The sequence below is a fragment of the Heptranchias perlo genome, chromosome 6 (genome assembly GCF_035084215.1).
Source record: "Heptranchias perlo isolate sHepPer1 chromosome 6, sHepPer1.hap1, whole genome shotgun sequence".
NCBI classification, from domain to species: domain Eukaryota; kingdom Metazoa; phylum Chordata; class Chondrichthyes; order Hexanchiformes; family Hexanchidae; genus Heptranchias; species Heptranchias perlo.
Genome location: NC_090330.1, coordinates 101,506,751 through 101,527,631, shown reverse-complemented (window position 1 = coordinate 101,527,631; position 20,881 = coordinate 101,506,751). Strand labels below are relative to the sequence as shown.

General features: G+C 41.4%; 1 protein-coding gene and 1 long non-coding RNA gene across 5 annotated transcripts in view; one reads left to right on the top strand and one right to left on the bottom strand.

The window, feature by feature from the left end:
* Positions 1 to 18,024, bottom strand: part of klf12b (Kruppel like factor 12b) — a 210,999-nt gene extending 192,975 nt beyond the window's left edge. The window contains exons 1-2 of one of the 4 annotated variants that reach the window (XM_067986542.1): positions 17,882 to 18,024; positions 17,338 to 17,504 (exon numbers count right to left, since the gene is read on the bottom strand). In XM_067986542.1, coding sequence (XP_067842643.1) covers positions 17,338 to 17,352 — 15 coding nt within the window. In that variant the 5' untranslated portion in view covers positions 17,353 to 17,504; positions 17,882 to 18,024. The remainder of the gene's footprint in view (positions 1 to 17,337; positions 17,505 to 17,881) is intronic. The other 3 variants (XM_067986539.1, XM_067986544.1, XM_067986540.1) reach the window with 3 other exon arrangements.
* LOC137322589 (uncharacterized) lies at positions 1,665 to 6,111 on the top strand. Its single transcript, XR_010963195.1, has 2 exons — positions 1,665 to 1,742; positions 5,169 to 6,111. It is a non-coding gene; the product is annotated as an uncharacterized lncRNA (long non-coding RNA).
* Positions 18,025 to 20,881: the final 2,857 nt, after the last annotated feature.

Below are 20,881 nucleotides of genomic sequence, written 5' to 3'. Positions count from 1 at the left end.
CTGCGATATTCCGAGATCACTGCGTAGTGTGGGTAACCGAGCAACAGCAGCAATCTCCCATTGTAAGCACAGTGCCTGAATCAGTGCTGGTTAATGGGTTGAGAGGGGGGGTCTCCTTCTGCTGTCTGACAATAGCACATATATGTCAAAAAAACAGTGGTTTATACCCAAAAAAACTGCCAGGTCACAATGCTTTTGTAAATCATGAGTGCCACGGGGATTATGAGAAATTTTAATCCTTATTTATTTTGCTGTTGAATGTTTTTTATCTAAATAGTGTGAGCCGACAGAGGCGCTGGCTTGGACACATTGTTGGGTATGAGGGGTCTGAATACATAAATGCAATTAAAGTATCACCACCCAAGATCAATGTCCAATACTTTCATTATCAAGAGCACCTTCGGAGGTAATCCTATAGCATGAATAACATGCCGCATATGCTTCCAATAAGAAAGAAAGAGCTTGCATTTCTATAATGCCTTTCATGTTCTCAGGACGTCCCAAAATGCTGTACGGCCATTCAATTACTTTTGAAGTACAGTCACTGTTGTAATGTAAGCAAACACAGCAGCCAATATGTGCACAGCAATGTCCCACAAACAACCATTGCTGTCCTGTACAAACTCTCCCCCAACATCTGGGAGGCCGATGGCCAGAATGAAAAAATTGCATATGGGAGTTTACAAGATGGCAAATTATTTTGTTGCTGAATATTCTCCACAAAATGGAGCGTTTAGAACCAACAGAGGGGCCAAATAAACCCTGCGGTTTCCGCCAGACGGGAGGAGTTAAAATAGGGGCTTATGTGACATTCCTCTAGATTTAATAAAGTGTAAAAACAATAAAAATATACAATGGTTCATAATGAGCAGATATTCCTTCCCCATTCATAAAGTTGCCATAAAAAAAAACTGATTGGGCAGCAGTGTTTTGGGCAGTGTGTTATTTCCTGTAGTAGTTTTAATCTACTACAGGAAATAACACACTGTTTGAATGAGGAAAATGGTGCCTGACAGACAACTGCAGGGTACTATAGGGTTTTCAAAACCCTCCAGTTCTCGTTATTGATACTGCCTCTCTCTGAACCACCCAAACACCACCGCACCAGTGAGATACAAGTCAGCAACAAAACATGTGAAGGATACCATAAGGCACAAAGATACTTTTAATAGGATAATCTCAACGCAAAACATGCACACTCCACACATTTTTTAAAAAGAGGATAAAGTATGAGGAGTCACAATCTTTATATTTTCTTCAGATTTGAGTCTGTTTGGCTGTTGGTGCATTGTCTTGATGTTACAAGTAAAACCGCTTTGATTTCTAATGCTCTTAATATTATGCAAAAACTTACAGTCTGAAGTGTTCATCATACATTATATGGGAAGCTGCTCTGAAATCTGTTCTGCCTGTACTGGACTGGGAAACAATTGAAGTCAGCTTAAGGTCCACCAAAGTGCTATTAAAATAAGTATTATTATTTCACTTCCTCTCATTGCAACTGAGGGCTACTCTCAGGTCTGCATCTGACTTGCAGTTATTTGTGGCCGGGGTCAAATAGAGTGTCACATTTGTTGGTGAGCCTATTACATTTGGCACCACCCAAGTGCTCTGAGTGTAAAAAGAAAGGGCCAGACTGTAAAGAGTAGGAACGCCCAGCAGTGGTGCCCTTAATCAGAGGGCTGAGACCGGCAGATAAAAGTGACACAACTGAAACTCGCACAGGAGAAGAGAAAGATGTGGTGAGATGAGAATGGAGAGTTTGAAATGTTTGCTGGTGTATTTTATCACGAGCTGTTACGATCTGGAATGCACTGCCTGAAAGGGTGGTGGAAGCAAATTTAATGATAACTTTCAAAAGAGAATTAGATTAATGCTTGAAGGAGAAAATTTTGCAGGGCTATGGGGAAAGGGCAGGGGAGTAGGACTAATTGGATAGCTCTTTCAAAGAGCCAGCACAGGCACAATGGGCCGAATGGCCTCCTTCTGTGCCGTATCATTCTATGATTTTATGATTCCATAATATATTTATATATGTACTGAACTGACCAGTAAGAGGTGCATAGGAACACTCCAGGTTGATTCACTCTTCAGCTTGTCCCTCAACACCCCTTTCAGCTGAGGTCACAAACTCAGCAGATGGGCAACTGCAAATACAAGTCCACTTCTTATTACTCCATGGCACAGCATCGTCACACCATGTCGTTAGGGCCCAATCTTCACTCTCTTCTACTCTCGCATGACGTTCCGATGTTAGAAAAGCTTTTACTCTCTTGGAAAAGCACAACTGTGGCACAGACTGTTCACAAAAGAACTATTCGAGATGAACGGAAGGATCCATTTGTAATCCCTGTGTTTCTTAACCTGTCTTTTTCCAGGTTACATCTGAGCAGTTAGCCAGACAATCCCATCCTTTTTTAGTGTGTGTGTGTGTGATGTATGTTGCAAATTCGTACATATTAATTTATTACTACAAGGAGCCTAAATGACTTAAGCTACAGGTGCAATGTGTGCAATCCCCACGCCCTGTGGCCTCACTAAAACTGTTTGATCATGAGTTTTGTGCCAGAGAAAAACAGTAGCGAACCAGCCTGATAGTTTAGGAAATGTGTCAGTAGTCAACAGAAGATATTTTACGAGAAAAAAATAACTAAGCAGAAGCACGCTTAATGTCAATTTAATTTAAATTGCGCAAGGAGTGATATTTTTACGCCTTTGGTAACAGCTCAGATTGATTGTTTGGTAACTGACTGTCCTGAAAAGCACAGTTCTGGACAGACACAAAACCACTGTAAACAGATGCATCCGTTTAGTTCATATAGTCCTTATGTTGAAATAAATATCACAATTGTACCTCACAAGCACAACAGAATGTTTCTTCTATTGTACAAGTCCATCAAGATGTAGGACTGGAGCTGTCACCCACAGACAGAACTTCCAGTTACAGACACAAGTCCAATTGGTACCAGCTGACCCTCAATATATAATACTATGGATGAATACACTGGACTAGTTGAGGAGTTGGAAGAAAGTAACTCGGTGCATGTGAGGAGAAATAGTATGTTAATCTAAAACAGTTTTGTTTGTATTGCCTTTATAAATCTGGCTGGGGTAACTCCTCTTGTGTCTGTGCTGATCTATCTTGCTGTATATATGTTCTGGTTCAGTACTTTTTTCATTTGGAAACTTGTGCTGCTGCTGGGTGTGGAGAGCTGACTGGAAGGGCTGATGAGCATTTGTTTAGGTTTTGTGGTGATAGACCATGGAGTTGTTGCGTGCTACTTGTCTCTGGTTAGAAGTTGTCCTTGTGGAGAAAGGATTCCTAACTTTCATTTGCACTGTAATGCGGCATTGAAATGCTAAGTAGGGGTTGGCCAACCATTTTGAGGAGCTTCAGTGAGAAACAAGAGACTGAAAGGGAATGGGAACAGAGCCGGAGAGCAATGGAGAACAGTACTGAGGACAAAGAAGTAGGATTTTAGTTGGTGCTCTTTAGCATGAATCACAAGTGGCAGAGAATGAAATGGAGCCCAGTGGAGAACAATACTGAAACAACACTCTGAGGCTTTAGTAGGTGCACTGTAATATGTTTCATAAATGGTGATGTTACTAATTGGCTTAAACCACTAATGGTGGTCTTTGGCATGTGCCTTCAGCTGCCTAGGCTCTAACCTGTGGAATTCCCTCCCTAAACCTCTCTGCCTCTCCACTTCTCCCCCTTTAAGATGCTCCTTAAAACCCACCTCTTTGACCAAACTTTTGGTCACCTGTCCTAGTATCTCCTTATGTGGCTTGGTGTCAAATTTTGTTTGATGACACTCCTGTGAAGCGCCTTGGGACGTTTTACTAAAGTTGCTATATAAATGCAAGTTGTTGTTGTTAATTTGGTGGACTGAGTAACATACACTTATTATGACTGTTAAATGATCATCGTATGCAAATGAGCATACACGCACTGGCAGTGTGGGAGCCCAGGCTCGAGCACACACATGTGCAGCTTGATGATCTCATCTTGCACATAGGCGGTGCAATGATATCACCGCTGACCTTTGAAGTTTTTTCACCCAACCACATCTCCACGTGCCCTGAAACAGCTGGTGCAATGACAGCAAGCAGCTCTGACACTGCATCTACTCACAGAAAACAAACCTGAACTAAAGGAACACAGTCCGAGACTCTGCAATGTGTCAGAGAATGTAAGAAAAAAACAGGGTTTTAGATGAAATGGGCACCGAGAAACATGTACAAAGAACATAAAACTCAGAGTAGATGCTGGCAGTGAGTCAGGATTCAGAGTCTTTTCTGCACTTTTTTCTTCCTCAATCTATTCATCCACACACACACACACACACACACATACACATCTCTAATCAGTTTAAGAGCTTTAGATTATCAACTTTGCTACCTTCATTAGTTTGGTGACTGTACCATTATTATGTTATGCTTCTTTACAGCCAAATATTTGATCATGTACTGTATAGTATAATAATCTTGTACTACTTAAATATAACCTCAGGAGCCATGGCACACTTGCATTTACCGCGGATAATGTGATAACTAAGAATCTTTTCCTGAGGGTGGGGCGTATTTCTGTTAGCCGAATTCCCATATTAGAAATTTCTAGCGCTAACAATAATGGTTAAAAAAGCCACCTTAGAACTCTGGGAGAAATGAAATGGTCCCACATATTGCATTCTTCTTTAAACAGTACTCATCATCAATTCGTCAATTAGTCCTTGAACGGTATCCTCTATATATTAATGAGTGGTAAGTCCCTCGAGCCATGTCCCAATGGCTGAGTTGCTAACTGCATCATGTCATGTGGTAATGAGCCATAAAAACCTGAAGGTTTCAGGTACAAATCTTACCATGTCGGTGATGTCGTCTTTCAGAAGAGACATTAAACCAAAGTTCTGTCTGCCCTTTCTGGTGTCCTGGCCAATATTTATCCCTCAACCAACGTCACTAAAACAGATTATCTGGTCATTATCACATTGCTATTTGTGGGACCTTGCTGCGCACAAATTGGCTGCTGTGTTTCCCACATTACAACAGTGACTACACTTCAAAAGTACTTCAGTGGTAAAGTGCATTTGTACGCCCTGAGGTCGTGAAAGGCGCTATATAAATGCAAGTTTTTTTTTCTTTCTTTTTATGTGCTGAATTAGCTCATCTCAGACGAGATAGTGGGGGTTGCTACAATTGACCTCAATGTATCCGCTCTTGGGAAGGAAAAGTTGGCCGGTGACCTCCCTCCTGATCTCACTCCATTGACACTGGTGGAAGTGAGCCTGCCTGTATACAGAATCGGACACAGCAGTGATGGCCCTCAGTGTCAAACATCCTAACAACACTCAAACATGACAAATGGTCACTTGGATGAGGTATCACAGGGCTGCTGCTACCCATGGAGCCCCAGCAGAAGGCACTGCCTTTAGAAAAGAATATGGAAAGAAAATCAGTGTCAAAGTTGAAGGAGAAAAATAAAGCCACCAAAGGAAAAATGTGCAGGGCTATGGGGAAAGAGTGCGACTAATTGGATAGCTCTTTCAAAGAGCCGGCACAGGCACGATGAGCTGAATGGCCTCCTTCTGTGTTGTATGGTTCTATGATTCTACATAGATGTGCAACTAAAGGGAACTGCCTTTATTCAAAGATCTTGGACAAAATGTTTTTGTTTGTCAAACACTCAACGTGATGACATAAACCGCACTGAAACAAGCCACTTTGCCACAGAAACATCACTGCATTGCTTGTGTGGGGTATCATTACAGAAATGTATTTTTCCTCCTCAGCAATGAAAACATTCTCTTGCCAAGAGATTTGCTACTTCTGGTTTAGCGCAACCTTTTAACAAACTGGATTATAGCCTAGTTACGGGCTATCCATTCTTGCTGCTGCTGATGCAATCCACTAGTACCAGTTGCTAAGCTAGTAATATGAACATTAGGGATGGGCAATAAATGCCGGCCTCGCCAGCGATGCCCACATCCCATGAACGAATTTTTAAAAAATGAAGGGGCCTGCTTTGTTTAATACAATTGTTTATTTTATATTTGTGGTGTAACAAAGATAGGACACCAGTACATAAAAACTGCCCTTGCCAAAATTCTCTAATTTATTCTTGACCTTTTTATTCAAGCACTTTACCAATGCTCTTTTTCTTGAAGATAGGATATTAAACTTATCATTGACAATTACAGGAACACAAATAAAGCCATTGCAACAATGAGATTTTGGCACAGTAAGTTAGATCAGTTCCCTTTCACTTCTGGGACTCAAGATTGAATCAAGATCAGACAGATGGGATGAATAGTTCCTCTCTTTGACAGCCGTTAATGTTCCTAAGTGATACGAGTTTGGGCATTTTCAGCTCTCTTTCCCAGTGGACATGAGTTTACAGCACAAAACTGTCCATAATTCAGCATTAATTAGCACTAATTGGGCAATCTCACACAGAAAGCCAACAGAGATGGCTGTTGTGGGGAATGGAAAATGTCACAGATGTGCAGTAGGAGGCACTCTTTGGAAGCTGGGGTTGAGGCAGATTGTTTGGTCAGAGTAAAAGGACCTCCAAAATGCATCTGCCTCTTGCTGTACCTGGCCTGCTTCATGTTATGGCTGAGTGCAAAAAACAGTGGCACTGATACACTGAACCTTCACAGGAACAACATTAAAAACAGTAACAATCCTCACACGCCCCTTTAATGTTGCAGGGTAATGCTTTTTTGTTCTTCTACATAAAACAAAGGTAAACCTTTTGGATCTTCTTTGCATGTATGCTTTCAATTCTCAACACCAATTCTGAAATATTGGCTTTATAAGCAGTGGAAATTGGAACAGTAAGTAATGAACATCGTAATTTATCATTTGTGGAATTCATAGCAACTGAATATTGTGGATTTGGCAGCAAAACGTACTGTAGACACAGAACATCATTAACCAGCATTCATATATATTGACACTTGACAGTCTCATTTGGACCTTTCTTTATATTTGGCAAAAAGCACAAGCCCTATTCTTATTCTTGTCTCGTATTCAGTGCGAAGATCAATAACCTGGTCCTCAGTAGACCAATCTCAGTATTCCTCGCTCCTGTACGTAAATCCAAGAGTGCAATGTTTTTTTTTCCACCCTATGTCTCTGCCCACAGGCACGGTATCATCAGTGACGAGTCATACCATTCGTTGCGAGCAATGCAAACAGCTTCGGAATTGTCAGAAAACCACACATGCAATTTCTACTTTGTTGCGTAAAAGCTGATCTTAACAAAAAAACAGCCTTGCCAAAGAGCTAGTCTGCTTTCTGGCACTGCCTCTGGTGTTAGATATCAGTTACTCTCTGGAAAGATCCACCAACTGAATGTAACAACAGCCTGAACCTTCCAGAATCAGCAGCATCATAACATACTCTAGTAAGTAGAGAGCTCTGCAGTTCATTACTGCTGCGATGCAATTATAAAGAGGAAAGACAAATTAGCATCTCAGAATAGCATGTCCATTTACAGAAGAATAAAGTCTGTGTTTATTTTCTCTACTCTCCTGCCCCTGCCCCACGACCCCCTCCCCTTCCCCTATTTTAGATTCCTTTCTGCTTTTACTCTTCCTCTGCTAGCCAGGATAAAGTAACATTCTGCCTCACCGAATTTTCTATCGTGTCATCACTCGGACTAGTCAGACCCACTCTGCAGTCAGCCAACTGGAGATGTGTCCCTCAAGGTGGAGCTTGCCCTAACAGATTTTCCTCTCCTCCCCCTCCCCCATCAAGAAGAAGCCATTGCTCAGAGTTCCAGGGTGTGTCTTCAGCCAACTAGGCCCTTAACTCTAGAATTCTCTCCCCAAATCTCTCGACCTCTCTCCTCCTTTAAGACACTCCTCAAAACCTACCTCTTTGACCAAGGTTTTGGTCACCTGTCCTAATATCTCATTCTTTGGCTCGGTGTCAATTTTTGTCTGATTACGCTCCTGTGAAGCTCCTAGGGCCGTTAAACTACCTTAAAGGCGCTAAAAAAATAGCAAAAAAAAGTTGTTGTTTTTCCATTCAGCAACTTGATCAAAAACTGGTAAAAGTCAGACATTGAGGAGTTGACATGTTTGAATGTCAGTCGACCCACTTAAACTTATGGCCTCCTGGATTCCAAATTCCAATCTGTTACTGCTAGAGTTTTCAAGCTGACACAATAATGAGTCAATGAAGCCCCCCCCCCACAACCCATGCAGACCCACAGATAGCTTTTGTGCACTCATGACCTGAAACTAAAGGGTTATTTTATTCAGTAGTGTGAACTGCTGTTTCTTGTTACTGGATAAATATTAATCAGTAAGTTTACATAAATTTTCAGTGGACTTTTATGTTATCTTACAGAAATCACATTAGGGCAGCAGGGAACAAATGACCTCATATTGCTCAGAAGGAATAATGTAACCATTTTCTCCATGGGTTGGAGAAACTATAATGAAAAAAATTAAATAAACAAAACAACATAAAGCCATTGAAAAAAATACCAGATCAGGCGTAGATCAAAGTCACTAACTTTGTCACTTGCACACGTCTCCTAAATGGTGAAAAGAATGAGAAGGGGGCTGAAGCCTGTCTGCGTCAAGTTATTAATATAGCTTCCTTGGCAATGGCCCAGCCCTCTCTGCAAATGGGGAAGAAGTGTGAGAAGGTGACACTTAATTTGCTGAATCAGTTTGTCTTTCAGACTTTCATCTTGATAAAGTTGAAATTGCTCTTGTTTTTAATCAAATCGTTCCCTATTGTACATTTTTCTGTTAGCTATGCAACAACACTGAATCCCTTCCACAACCTCCAAACGTCAAACATGTGGATTTAGTATATCCTGGTGGCCTAATGCTCTGACATCATAAAATGCCCTCAAGTTGATAGTAATTTTTTTCACTTTGTCCATTGTTTTATATAACAAACTGCTGGTCCTCCTGAGTGATCCATTTCTACTAGTTTCATTGACACATATTTTTGTTGTTTCTAAAGTTTTCTTTCCCCTTCTCCTTTCATGGTTTCCTTATGCCTTATACTTTCACAAACTGAAAGGAAGTGCCAGGTGAGCAATCTGCCCACAACAGATGCTGTCGATGCTGTCCTAAGACTGACCTTTTATTTCTGTATTTTAAAAAAGATATGTAAATATGCTGTCAACAACCCCAAAGAAAACAGCTGGTCAGGATGTAACTGTAGTTTAAAAGGTGTATGTAGTTCCTTGTTTCTCTTAGATCTGTGCATCCACAATAGCCTTCATCATATGCAGAACTGCAGATTGGATGAAGGGACCTTGTGTAGTATATCCAAGTTTACTGATGATACAAAGCTAGGTGGGAAATTAAGCTGCGAGGACACAAAGAGGCTGCAAAGGGATATAGACAGGTTAAGTGAATGGGAAAAAAGGTGGCAGATGGAGTATAATGTGGGGAAATGTGAGGTTATTCACTTTGGTAGGAAGAATAGAAAAACAGAATATTTTTTAAATGGTGAGAAACTATTAAATGTTGGTGTTGAGAGAGACTTGGGTGTACTGGTACAAGAAACACAAAAAGTTAGCATGCACAGCAAGCAATTAAGAAGGCAAATGGCATGTTGGCCTTTATTGCAAGGGGGTTGGAGTACAAGAGCAAGGAAGTCTTACTACAGTTGTATAGGCCTTTAGTGAGACCTCACCTGGAGTACTGCATACAGTTTTGGTTTCCTTAATCTAAGGAAGGATATACTTGCCTTAGAGGTGGTACAACGAAGGTTCACTAGATTAATTCCTGGGATGAGAAGGTTGTCCTATGAGGAGAGGTTGAGTAGAATGGGCCTATACTGTCTGGAGTTTAGAAGAATGAGAGGTGATCTCATTGAAACATATAAGATTCTGAGATTGACAGGGTAGATGCTGAGAGGTTCTTTCCCCTGGCTGGAGAGTCTGGAACCAGAGGGCATAGTCACAGGATAAGGGGTCGGCCATTTAAGACTGAGATGAGGAGGCATTTCTTCACTCAGAGCACTGTGAATCTTCAGAATTGTGTACCCCAGAGGGCTGTGGATGCTGAGTCGTTGAGTATATTCAAGGCTGAGATGGATAGATTTTTGGACTCTAGGGGAATCAAGGGATATGGGGATCGGGCAGGAAAGTGGAGTTGAGATTGAAGATCAGCCATGATCTGATTGAACAGCAGAGCAGGCTCGAGGGGCCTTATGGCCGACTCCTGCTCCTATTTCTTATGTTCTTATGTTCTTATATCTTGCCACACCTTCCCATGAATACCTTTCATAAAAAATTCTTGTATTGGGTTAGAAAATGTAGCTCCATATGGAATCATTATGCGTGTTTTTTTAAGTATCACCCTCTCTGCACTTGCCACTGACCTTAACCTCTCCACTAAGCCACTGAACCACCCTAAGCTCCCCATCTGCCCATTAAGGTTGCCCATTAAAAGCAACGCTATTTTCAATACATTGCCCTCTTAGACCCCTGCCAAGTTGCTCTATCCTACATTGCGTACGCACATCAACCAGATCCCCTTATAGACCTGTTTTACAGCATCTACAAATCCTGGTCAATCCCCTTCCTGTTCGAAATGAGCTTATTCTCCAACACTTGTTAATCAGGTTGTCAAAGGTTTTCAGATTGCATAATCTTCTTCGGTAGACTGACTCGTGAGTCTGATTTCCAATCTCACTCTGGGCATAGATGCCATAAAATGCTTTATTTATTTCTTCCAGTGAAAAACCAAAGATAATAAAAGTCAGCGTTTATTCACTATTATTTACAGTGTCCACATTGTTGAGTACAATAAAAACATTTTTAATTAATATATATTTTTATCTACAATTCAGCCACAGTTTTAAAATTGTTAAGCAGCTCCATGTTCATCTATAAAACAAATCGAGCTGTCTCTGATGTCTTAGGTGGTAAAGGCATCACTAGGTTTGGTCCTACACCATACAGAACAGAAGGTCCCAGATTCAATCCCTGGTCTGCACTGATTTAGCCGACCTTGGCAGGGGTACAGTTGGTCTAAGGATCTCTGGACTAGTGGGGAAAGAAACAATCTGGGTTCCTGCTCCTGTACAGTGTCCACCTGGCTGGAAATTACGTGTTTGTAGATGTTCAGTGAGAAGTGGATATGATGCCCTCCACAGCAGAACAGCAGGCTGACATTTAAGGGGTCATTTTAACCTAACTCGGCGGGCGGTAAACCCATAGAATTGGGTGGAATGCTGGTTTTACACCCTGCCCAATATTACTCTCCACTGACTTCAACAAAGAGCAGAATCGGGCGGGGTTGAAAAGTTAATGTTGCAACAGATCGCATCGGTTTCGCGACTGGCGGGTTAGGTTAAAATTGACCCCTTACTGTTTGGGCTCACACATGAAGAATAACCACTCGAGTAGATAACTGACGGTGACCAGTGCAGGTGGAAAATTACTCCGGCCATGAGTCAGTGCCTTCAGGAGTGGAGGGAAGAAAACCAGAAAAATAAAAGCAGACCAAATTGTTTCACCCCATTTAAAGGATACTTAATGAATCAGCCGGACACCTCTAAAGAGAGATGAAAGTTGCGCCATATAACTGTGGGGTGAAAGAAATTACTCTTTATGCTTATATTAAACATGTATTACATTAAAAGCAAAATGAGGCACCAGTGTACCCTGGTTCAGGGACCTCCTGCAAACACTGACATACTCTTCACTTCCAAAAGAACAATGTCAGCTACCCAAAGGAAAACAGTGCTATCATTGCAGAAAACATTTTTTATTATCACACAGCAACAGAAATAACGTGCTAGTAAGTCAACAAATACACACACCAATGACAAACAGAACATCTCACAGACTCCTTGGGATCCTAGGTTGTGGACATTCCAATTTCAAAACTTAGCCTTATTTTCTTTTTTAAAGACAACTATTCTGACATAAATAGTATATTCATTTTTCTTTCACGACTATTTCCCTTTTTGATGGCAAACACCGAAATTAAATTGAAATCCCACCTTTCACCAGCTTTGGACCATGGATTTCTTCACCGCTGCCATCAATACTTCTCCCTATCAGCTATCCAAAGGTAGAGTTGTGTTGGCGAGATGTTCCCCAGTTGATTTTTATTTCTTCCTTCCTTCTCCCCTCTTCCCAAGATGAACCAATTTGACAGTGAGATTATCCTGTCTGAATCTGGCAGGACAGGATAATATTGACTGAAGGGCCTCAGCTAATAGCTTGTCTTTCCAGCCATATCCAACCCTATTTTGTCCTAATGCTGATTCAGGTAACCAGATATTATATACTTATACTACACTATCAGATACATTTATTTCCCTCCCCCCAATTTTCTGCCCTTTGTTCCTCTCCTCTCTTGAAGAGACTCACTCTTGCTGGACTATGTTTCATTGGGCATCAGGTGTCTTCAAGCATTTCAACTAAGTGGACATTCTTCACTTGTGAGCTTAGACAGTGTGTATCAACATGCTATTAGACAGTGGGACATCACACCTGAGCCCATTCCTGATCTCACCTGATGTTCCCACACATGTACTTTACATAAACAGGGGTCACTGGACTGCAATCAGGAGCCCTGGCTGAAATTTCCCTTCCACTGCCCAGGGATACTAAGGCCTACTCAGCAGTATAGCCCGGTGTACATATTGTACGCAAATATGTACACTTTCTCTTCTCTAAGGTAGCAAATCAAGCTGCTGAAGCACTTTGCATTGAAATAGCTGCCCCAATGGATTTTGCCAGGAGATACTGCTGCTCAATCCACTGATGTTCTTCTTCCTGCCAGGATTGGCAACAGTTAATTCATGGCATTGCTGCATTGTTCTGGGACTGCCACTGGGAATTCCTGGTCTCTTAATAAATCAGGAATTCTTCCATGCCAGCACGGAGTTCAGCCTGGAATGAAGCAGCAACAGCTTTGTGTCCTCTGCAAACTTTGAAATGGTGCCCCCTATACGGAAGTCCAGCTCATTAATATATATATATCAAAAAGATCAGTGGTCCTAATACCGACGCCTGGGAGACACCACTGGATACTTCCCTCCAGTCTGAAAAACAACCGTTCATCGCTACTTTCTGCTTTCTGTCTCTTAGCCAATTTCGTATCCATGCTACCATTGCCCCTTTAATCCCATGGGCTCCAAGGAGGATTGAAAGACTGTGGCTGGAGTCTCCACTATTTCCAGTCATACTTCTTTCAGCAACCTAGGATGCATCCCACCTGAACTGGGTGACTTTTCTACTTTGAGTTCTGCCAACCTTTTAAGTACCTCCTCTTTATTTATTTTAATCCTATCCAATTTCCCTACCCCCTCCTCCTTTACTGTATCAATGACAGCACCCTCTTCTTTTGTGAAGACAGATGCAGAGTACTCATTCAGTACCTCAGCCATGTCCTCTGCCTCAACAAGAAGATTTATTTTTTGGTCCCTAATCGGCCCCACCCTTTCTTTGACTATCCTTTTACTCTTTATATGTTTATAAATGACTTTAGTGTTCCCTTTTATGTAATCTGCTAATCTTTTCTCGTACACTTTCTTTGCCCCTTTTATTTCCTTTGTCAGTTCGCTGGACCTTCTGTATTCTTTTTGATTCTCTACAGTATTATGAACCTGTCATTTATCATAAGCATCCTTTTTCTGTTTCATTTTAATCTCAATTTCTTTAGTCATCCAGGGAGCTTTAGCTTTGGATGCCCTTCCTTTCCCCCTCTTGGCAATCTGTTTAGTGTGTACCCGAATCATCTCCTCCTTGAAGGCCTCCCATTGCTCATTTACTGTTTTACCTGCCAATCTTTGTTTCCAATTCACCTGGGCCAGATCCCTTTTCAATTCAAGGTGAGTATCTTCACCTTTGATTATTTCTTGTCCCTTTCCATAACTACACTACACTAAACCTAATGATATTGTGACCATTGTTTCCCAGATGCTCTCCTACTGAAACATGCTCCACTTGCCCCTCTTCATTTCTCAGAACTAGATTTGGCACTGTTTCCTTCCTCGTTGGGCTGGAAACATACTGATCAAGAAAATTCTCCTGTACACATTTCAGGAATTCCTTCCCCTCTTTGCCCTTTACACTGTTTTATTCCCAGTCTATATTAGGATAATTGAAGTCGCCTATTATCACTACTCTATTGTTTCTATATCTTTCTGAAATTTGGTTGCAGATTTGATCCTCTATCTCCTTCCCACTATTTGGTGGTCTAAAGTATACACCCAACAGCGTAACAACACCTCTTCTGCTGCTTAACTCTAATCAAATAGATTCTGTCTTTGAACTCTGTAGCACATTATTCTTTTTCAGGGCTGTAACAGTATCTTTGATCAATACTGTCACCTCCCTACTTTTTTTCTTTCCCTATCACTCCTGAATACATTGTAGCCATGGATGTTAAGTTCCCATTCCTACCCTTGTTTGAACCAGGTCTCAGTTATTGGCTTTATATCATAGCCCCATGTGGCTGCAGCGCACCAACCTTTTTTAAAATTCATTCATGGGATGTGGGCGTCGCTGGCAAGGCCAGCATTTATTGCCCATCCCTAACTGCCCTTGAGAAGGTGGTGGTGAGCCGCCGCCTTGAACCGCTGCAGTCCGTGTGGTGAAGGTTCTTTCAAAGTGCTGTTATTTGTCATGCTCCATGCATTTATGCACACACACTTCAAACCCACTTTAGTCTGCTTTGCATTTCTCCCCTGTCTGATCCCTCCTCTTTCTGGACTACTCTTTGTTCTAGTGCAGTTTGTTTCTCCCAGTCCTCTATGGACCTTGTTTCTCTTCTCTGATGCTTCATCCTGGTTCCCCTCCCCTTGCCAAAAATCTTATCAAGTGTGAAAAAGAAATAAACTATTTCAATTTAACCAGGGCACCATTTGGATGCATGGAGAGAGGTCAGCATTGGGAGCATTGTGTACAATTCTAAATGTGCTGCTGACAACCCCAGGCCTACTATAGTGCTCCTCTTCCACCTCTTAGCTCAGATCAGTTAGCACAGAACAGGGATCAAACCTGCATCGTTCCAGATCAATACCACACTGTCATGGAAGCTGGCTAAATATTTCTAATTGTGTCTTACTTTTGAACATGATGGAAATCTGGGTACGATGGAGAGAGAAGGGTTACAATTATTTTGGAATATTACATTCCATGGATAATTTCGGTTGAAGTAAAGTGCAGTGGCCCAGGATTGCCTCTCATTCAAACTCATTTTTCTTGGGTGTGTGAGTTACACCAGTTCTTGGTGGGGCTACTAAATCGATTGCCATAGGCAGATAAAATATCCTCTCTTGGCTGACAGGGATGGGGGCGGGGGGATGGGGAATTAGTATAGACCAGTTCAATCCACTTGAATTGTTAATCTGTACCAGCTGGCCAATAGTGGAGCAACACTGATGACAACTTTGACCTTAATAACTACTCGAAAAAAGTGCAGGAATGTTTGCTATTTAATTAAAAGGCCAGATGATTATAAGCTTGATGTGTGTGTGCCGGCCTTCAGCTGAGCAGTTTGGTAAAACGACTCACCTTGGGGAGGGTGTGGGAACTAAGCGGACTATCTCACTGGGCAGCAGGTGCACGTTCTATTAGAAAAGCACAATGCATTACTGGGAGTCATGAGTTAATCAACAAACCTCCTGTTTGGAACAAGATATCTTCAAGTAATGGGCCTTGTTTGGCAGTTATAAAAAAAAATGTAAAAAGAAAACTGGGGATTATAAAGGTCCTACAATGGTACAATTATTTCTCAGATACAGAAGAACTTTGGTTGCAGAAATGAGTGAAATGGCCTCAGTTTGGATTTTTAGTTTGGTTTGACCCAAACCGACTCTGATTCAGGAAATACAAACTCAAACCCAAACCACAAAAATTGCCACTTTTGTAAAGCGAATCCATGAGGAAACATGACCATTCTGAGAATTTCAACTGTTTGGTTTTGGATCTAAAAAAGAGCATTATTTTTGTAATATTTTCTCCTGCCAAATGCAAATAACCTATCACCCACCCACCAAAATCAGGTGAAAATGGTTCATCCCACAGATTTCTTCATGGACTTCCTCACTGGATGTTATTTCAGGAAAAATGTGAGAGCAGATCCTGCCCCTTCTAGTTATCCCTCCCTCTACAGAGACCCTGCCAAGGACGGCAAACTTATCAAGGGAGAGAGTAATTGTGGAAAATCAGTCGAGATTTTGAGTCAAATTCGTATCTCCTATCTGAAAATCTAGTACTGTAGCATTGCAGCTTCCTGTCTTTGCTTTGCAAGAATAGAGGAGTCTGTTATTTCACATGGGATCCAAACTCAAACTCAGTTCAACCGGTCAGCTTTGGGCGTGTTTGACATTTGACCTGGAATTTCCCTTCCCCTCCCCCAAATGGCAATTCACATCTGTAAAGCAACTGTCAAATTTTCTGACTGAATTTCTTTCAAAATCCTCAAGCAAAACAAGACTAGGATTACAAAAATAAACTATTGTGTACAGTAGGTTATAATTCTGATATGTTTTCATTCCAGTCTGTAGAACCTAAGGGCTGTCTCCTGAATTCAACTCACTAAAACTTTAGTATCTAACTAATAGCACTTCTGGTCAGTAATTTACTATTAAGCATGATAGGAAACAGACAGCCCAGCAAGCCTTAAACTATATATTTTAAAATCTTTTTTTAATACACAATAGTCCACACCTAGTGGATAAAGTTCAGCAAGCTGATAATGTCTGAAACTCCATCGCAGTGTTAAGACTAAATTCTATCACAGAAGTGTTATACGAACAGTGGCTGGTTATGGTCTACAGTTTCCAGCCCAGTCAAATCCTGCCCTCCCCACCCCACCCCACCCCACCCGATACATATCCCCGCTGCCTCCTGCAAAGCAGAACTACCACCATTCTACAGTACCTATTTCTGCTGAGCACGAAATTAATGCTGTCTTATTGTATAACTGCTGCAGCACAAATTCATTACTGAACTCACCTATTGACAAAAATGCCCATAGCTGCATTATCCACATATAATATTAAAATAAAAGCAGGTTTCCTAGCAGAAGTATGTATTTTCATTGTTTTTTTTCTTCTTTAAATCTCTGCCTTGGGCTTTCACCAGGGGAGAGGAATATGTGATAATACGTGTACATTTGTAGTCACTCCCCCTTATGTATAGCTTCACTGCAGCCAAAGTAAACATTAACAAACAGTGGTCAAAAGGTGGGAAGGTCAAGGTTTGTACTGAATGTTACAATAAAAATGCGCACACAGAGACAGACATGCATGTTCAAAGGATGATGTTGAGCAGAACAAGGTTATGACTGTGAATAGTAAAGCCGGACAGTTTCTGACAGTACTCACATGGCAACATAGCATTAACACAATCTAATGCCACCAGGGGTTAGCTCTCCTATTTTCGTGTCAGCAATCCCAGGCTGCAGAGTGGTTTCTCCGGCTGCTTTTAAACTGAACAAGCGACCCTCTCTCCGCCAGTCTCTGGAAGTGTCTGCTGTCAACTCTGGCCAAGTCTACCAAAAAATTCAAAGATAGCACCTCTAAGGCTTCAGCTCTGGTTATGAACTATGAACCATTATCGAGTGACAGATGCACATCATTGCTACTGATTACGGTGTGTAGCACTAAGGCTACTGAAGATGGCATTCGCTTGCCTCCCCTTTACTGACACTCTCACATCTGTAGCCCTTCTGACTCCTGAGCTTGCACACCCAACAACTGCATTCAAACCACTGAGATTTCTGATTACTGCAAGAACTGTTAGGAAAACAAACGAGACACGAGTCAAATTCTATCTAGCATGCCTCCTCAACGCAGTACGACTGCCACTGCCTTCAGAAGTGAGCCAGCACAACACAAAGAATGGGAAGAAAGAATATAAAGAGCTGACCTGGTGGAAAGCTGCAGAGGAAAAATATTTCCTTCCCTTATACAGTGTCTCTTCTCCCTCAGCTGCTGTTTGCAGGAAATGAATGGGGGCGCACAGAGAACTGTTGTACTTGCAAATGACTTACCGGAGTCACATGATCCGGTTAATGTAGGGTGGGCCAGTGGGTGGAGGCTTCATAAACAACAGAGGACAATATACCCTAAGCCTTACCAGCATGCATCGAATTACACAGGGGCCCCTTTGTAGGAGGTTTCCGAGCAGCCCAGTCAGTTTACAGCATTAAAATCACCGTGGACTTGCAGTATGAGCTCCCTGTACGTATGTGTGTATAATATATATTATATATACATGTACATATATTATACATACACAAATACAGGGCTACTTGTATGTATATATGATAGATATAATACATATTTTTTTCCCCAAAAATATTGGAGCTGCTAATGATTCATTTACTTTTAGGATCGTATGCTTCAAAGTAGCATTATTTATAATGTTACTTAATTTAGCTAAATCATCATGTCTTTCTCTTCTGCTATAACCCTGTTTAACCTCCTGCCTCGGGAAGAGCAACCCACAAAACCTATGTGGCTGCAGCACAAAGTCAAAAATACCTCTTGCAGCTTGTGAAGTCTCTCTTTAGCAGAGCCGTGTGAAAGTATTTAGAATGAGGTTAAAATAAAGGTGCCTATGGTTCTAACTAGACTCTGTCCCGTTCTGTTAACCTGGCTAGTGCTCCGTGTTTCAAAGATATTTGCTTATATACCTACAACATACCTTTTGTGTGCTACATTGGATTGTCCATCATCTGAAACAGTACTTCTACACAATATAGTTTTATATTAAATTTTAGAATAAGCAGAGCCCACTTAAGCAGTCTACTTATTACCAGCTCTGTTTTATGAAAATAACAGTTACCAAAACTGTAATAACTAATATAAAAAGACTTTTAAAAAGACAGAATATTGCCTAGAATCACTGTAGTTATTGAAAGGTATCAATTCTAGCCTTAAGTAGAGCTGTTTTTATTTGAGGGAACAGACTAGAAAAATAGAAGCTTGATGGGGGGATGGAACGTTGCCAGGAATTTGTGCAGTTTCCTGACTCTCTGCTGCTGTTGAGAGAGAAGAGAAAGGCCACTGCTATGCAACCTCTGCATCAGCTCTGACATATTTCCTCCTCCTCCTCCTCCTCTCCGCCTTGAGAAGTGACCTGAGCTCATCGAGCAGGCAAACTGCACAGCGATCGTAGCCCTGGCTCCCAGGCTGCCTGAGGTGGCAGCGGCAGTACGCACTGAAATGTGGAGGTGGCAACTTGAGGTTTCAAAGATTCATGCAGTATATCAGGGGGGGGGGAATTTACCTCATTCACAGTGGAAAAAATTATAGCGCAATTCCAAATCACTTAATACTGCAGCTTTAATTAATTGCAGAACATTATTACCAAAATCCAAAATTTGACACGGCATTTTGCTAGACACATTGAGCAGAAATTGTTTGTATGAAGCAAAGCAGGTTTCCTAGGACATGCACTTGTCAACACATATTGTTCTGTAGCTGCAGGACTGTCAATATTGCCATGTACTGAAGCAAGGCAGGTTTTTTAAACTGCTTAAGCTGTGGCAAACAGAAAACTCATCACATTTAGCTGCTATTAATGTCTATATATGTAAACCACACTTTCAATGAAATAAGATAGTCACGAGCTATTCCTGTGCAGATAACAATTCAAATAACCCGTTCACTGATTTGAATCCAAGCTTAAAATGATATTTCTGGTTTATGGTTTCCAGGCATTTAGCTAAAACAAGTCATGACACATATTCACAATAGGTTATGTATTTTGCACATCTTGATGCGATGGCCAGGAGATATTGGGCCCTGGCAGGGTCCCTGGATCCAGTCACTGGGACTTTTATGTGGCGGAGGAGGGGGATGATTCTTTCACTTCCCTGGTGGTCAGTATGGACCTGATCCCTGGCACTTTGATTGGGGAGATATAGTTAAGTTCTTGGTGGGTATGCAGCTGTCATATTTAGGGATTTTTTTGACCATTTTTCCATAGAACAGATTTGGAAAAGAGTTACATTTAAATGTTGGGCTTTTAAAGCAACCTATATTCACACAACAGAAAATGCTGGAAATACTCAGCAGGTCAGGCAGCATCTGTGGAGAGAGAAACAGAGTTAACATCTCAGGTCGATGACCTTTCATCAGAACTGGGAGATTAGGCACTTTACAACCTTTCGGACTCAAAATTGATTTCAATAACTTCAGATCATAACCACTGCTCCCTTTTTCTTTTTCAGACACCGAGTGCTGGTAATGGTTCTGCTGTTCCCATTTACAGCTCCTCTAGACCCATCTTTTGTTTCCTTATTTGTCCCATTACCACCCTCCTTGCCCTGCACCATCATCTCTTTTGTCATTTAATCACTCCTGCCCTCCACCCTATCACAGACCTTCCCTTTTGTCCTTTCCTCCGCTCCCTTTCTTCTCCCCACACCCTTCCCTAGCTCTGTACTTACTTAAAACCTGTTAAATTTTTACTTCTTTAAAGTTCTGATGGGAGGTCATTGAACTAAAACCTTAACTCTGCTTCTCCCTCCACAGATGCTGCCTGACTTGCTGAGTATTTCCAACCTTTTCTGTTTTCATTTCAGATTTCCAGCATCCACAGTATTTTACTTTTGATCTAATGTATATTCACACAATTTTTTTTTGAAAGCACTGAGACGAAAAATGGGTAAAGTGCTAATGAGCTAGGTTATTTCCCCAAAGTCTGAAAACAATTAGCAATTCATTAACTGATCAATAAACCTCACACTCACTAATGGGAAGTCCCTGAACCCAGGCACTAAGCAAGGATTGTTTGGCGTAGATTTGGTTAGGTTTGGTGAGGTTTGCCAAACTTCCCCTTTGTTTATCAACTCAGTCAGAAAGATTTGAGGCAAAGACACACGCTGACAGTCAGGCTTTTAAACAGAAAGCTTCTTGA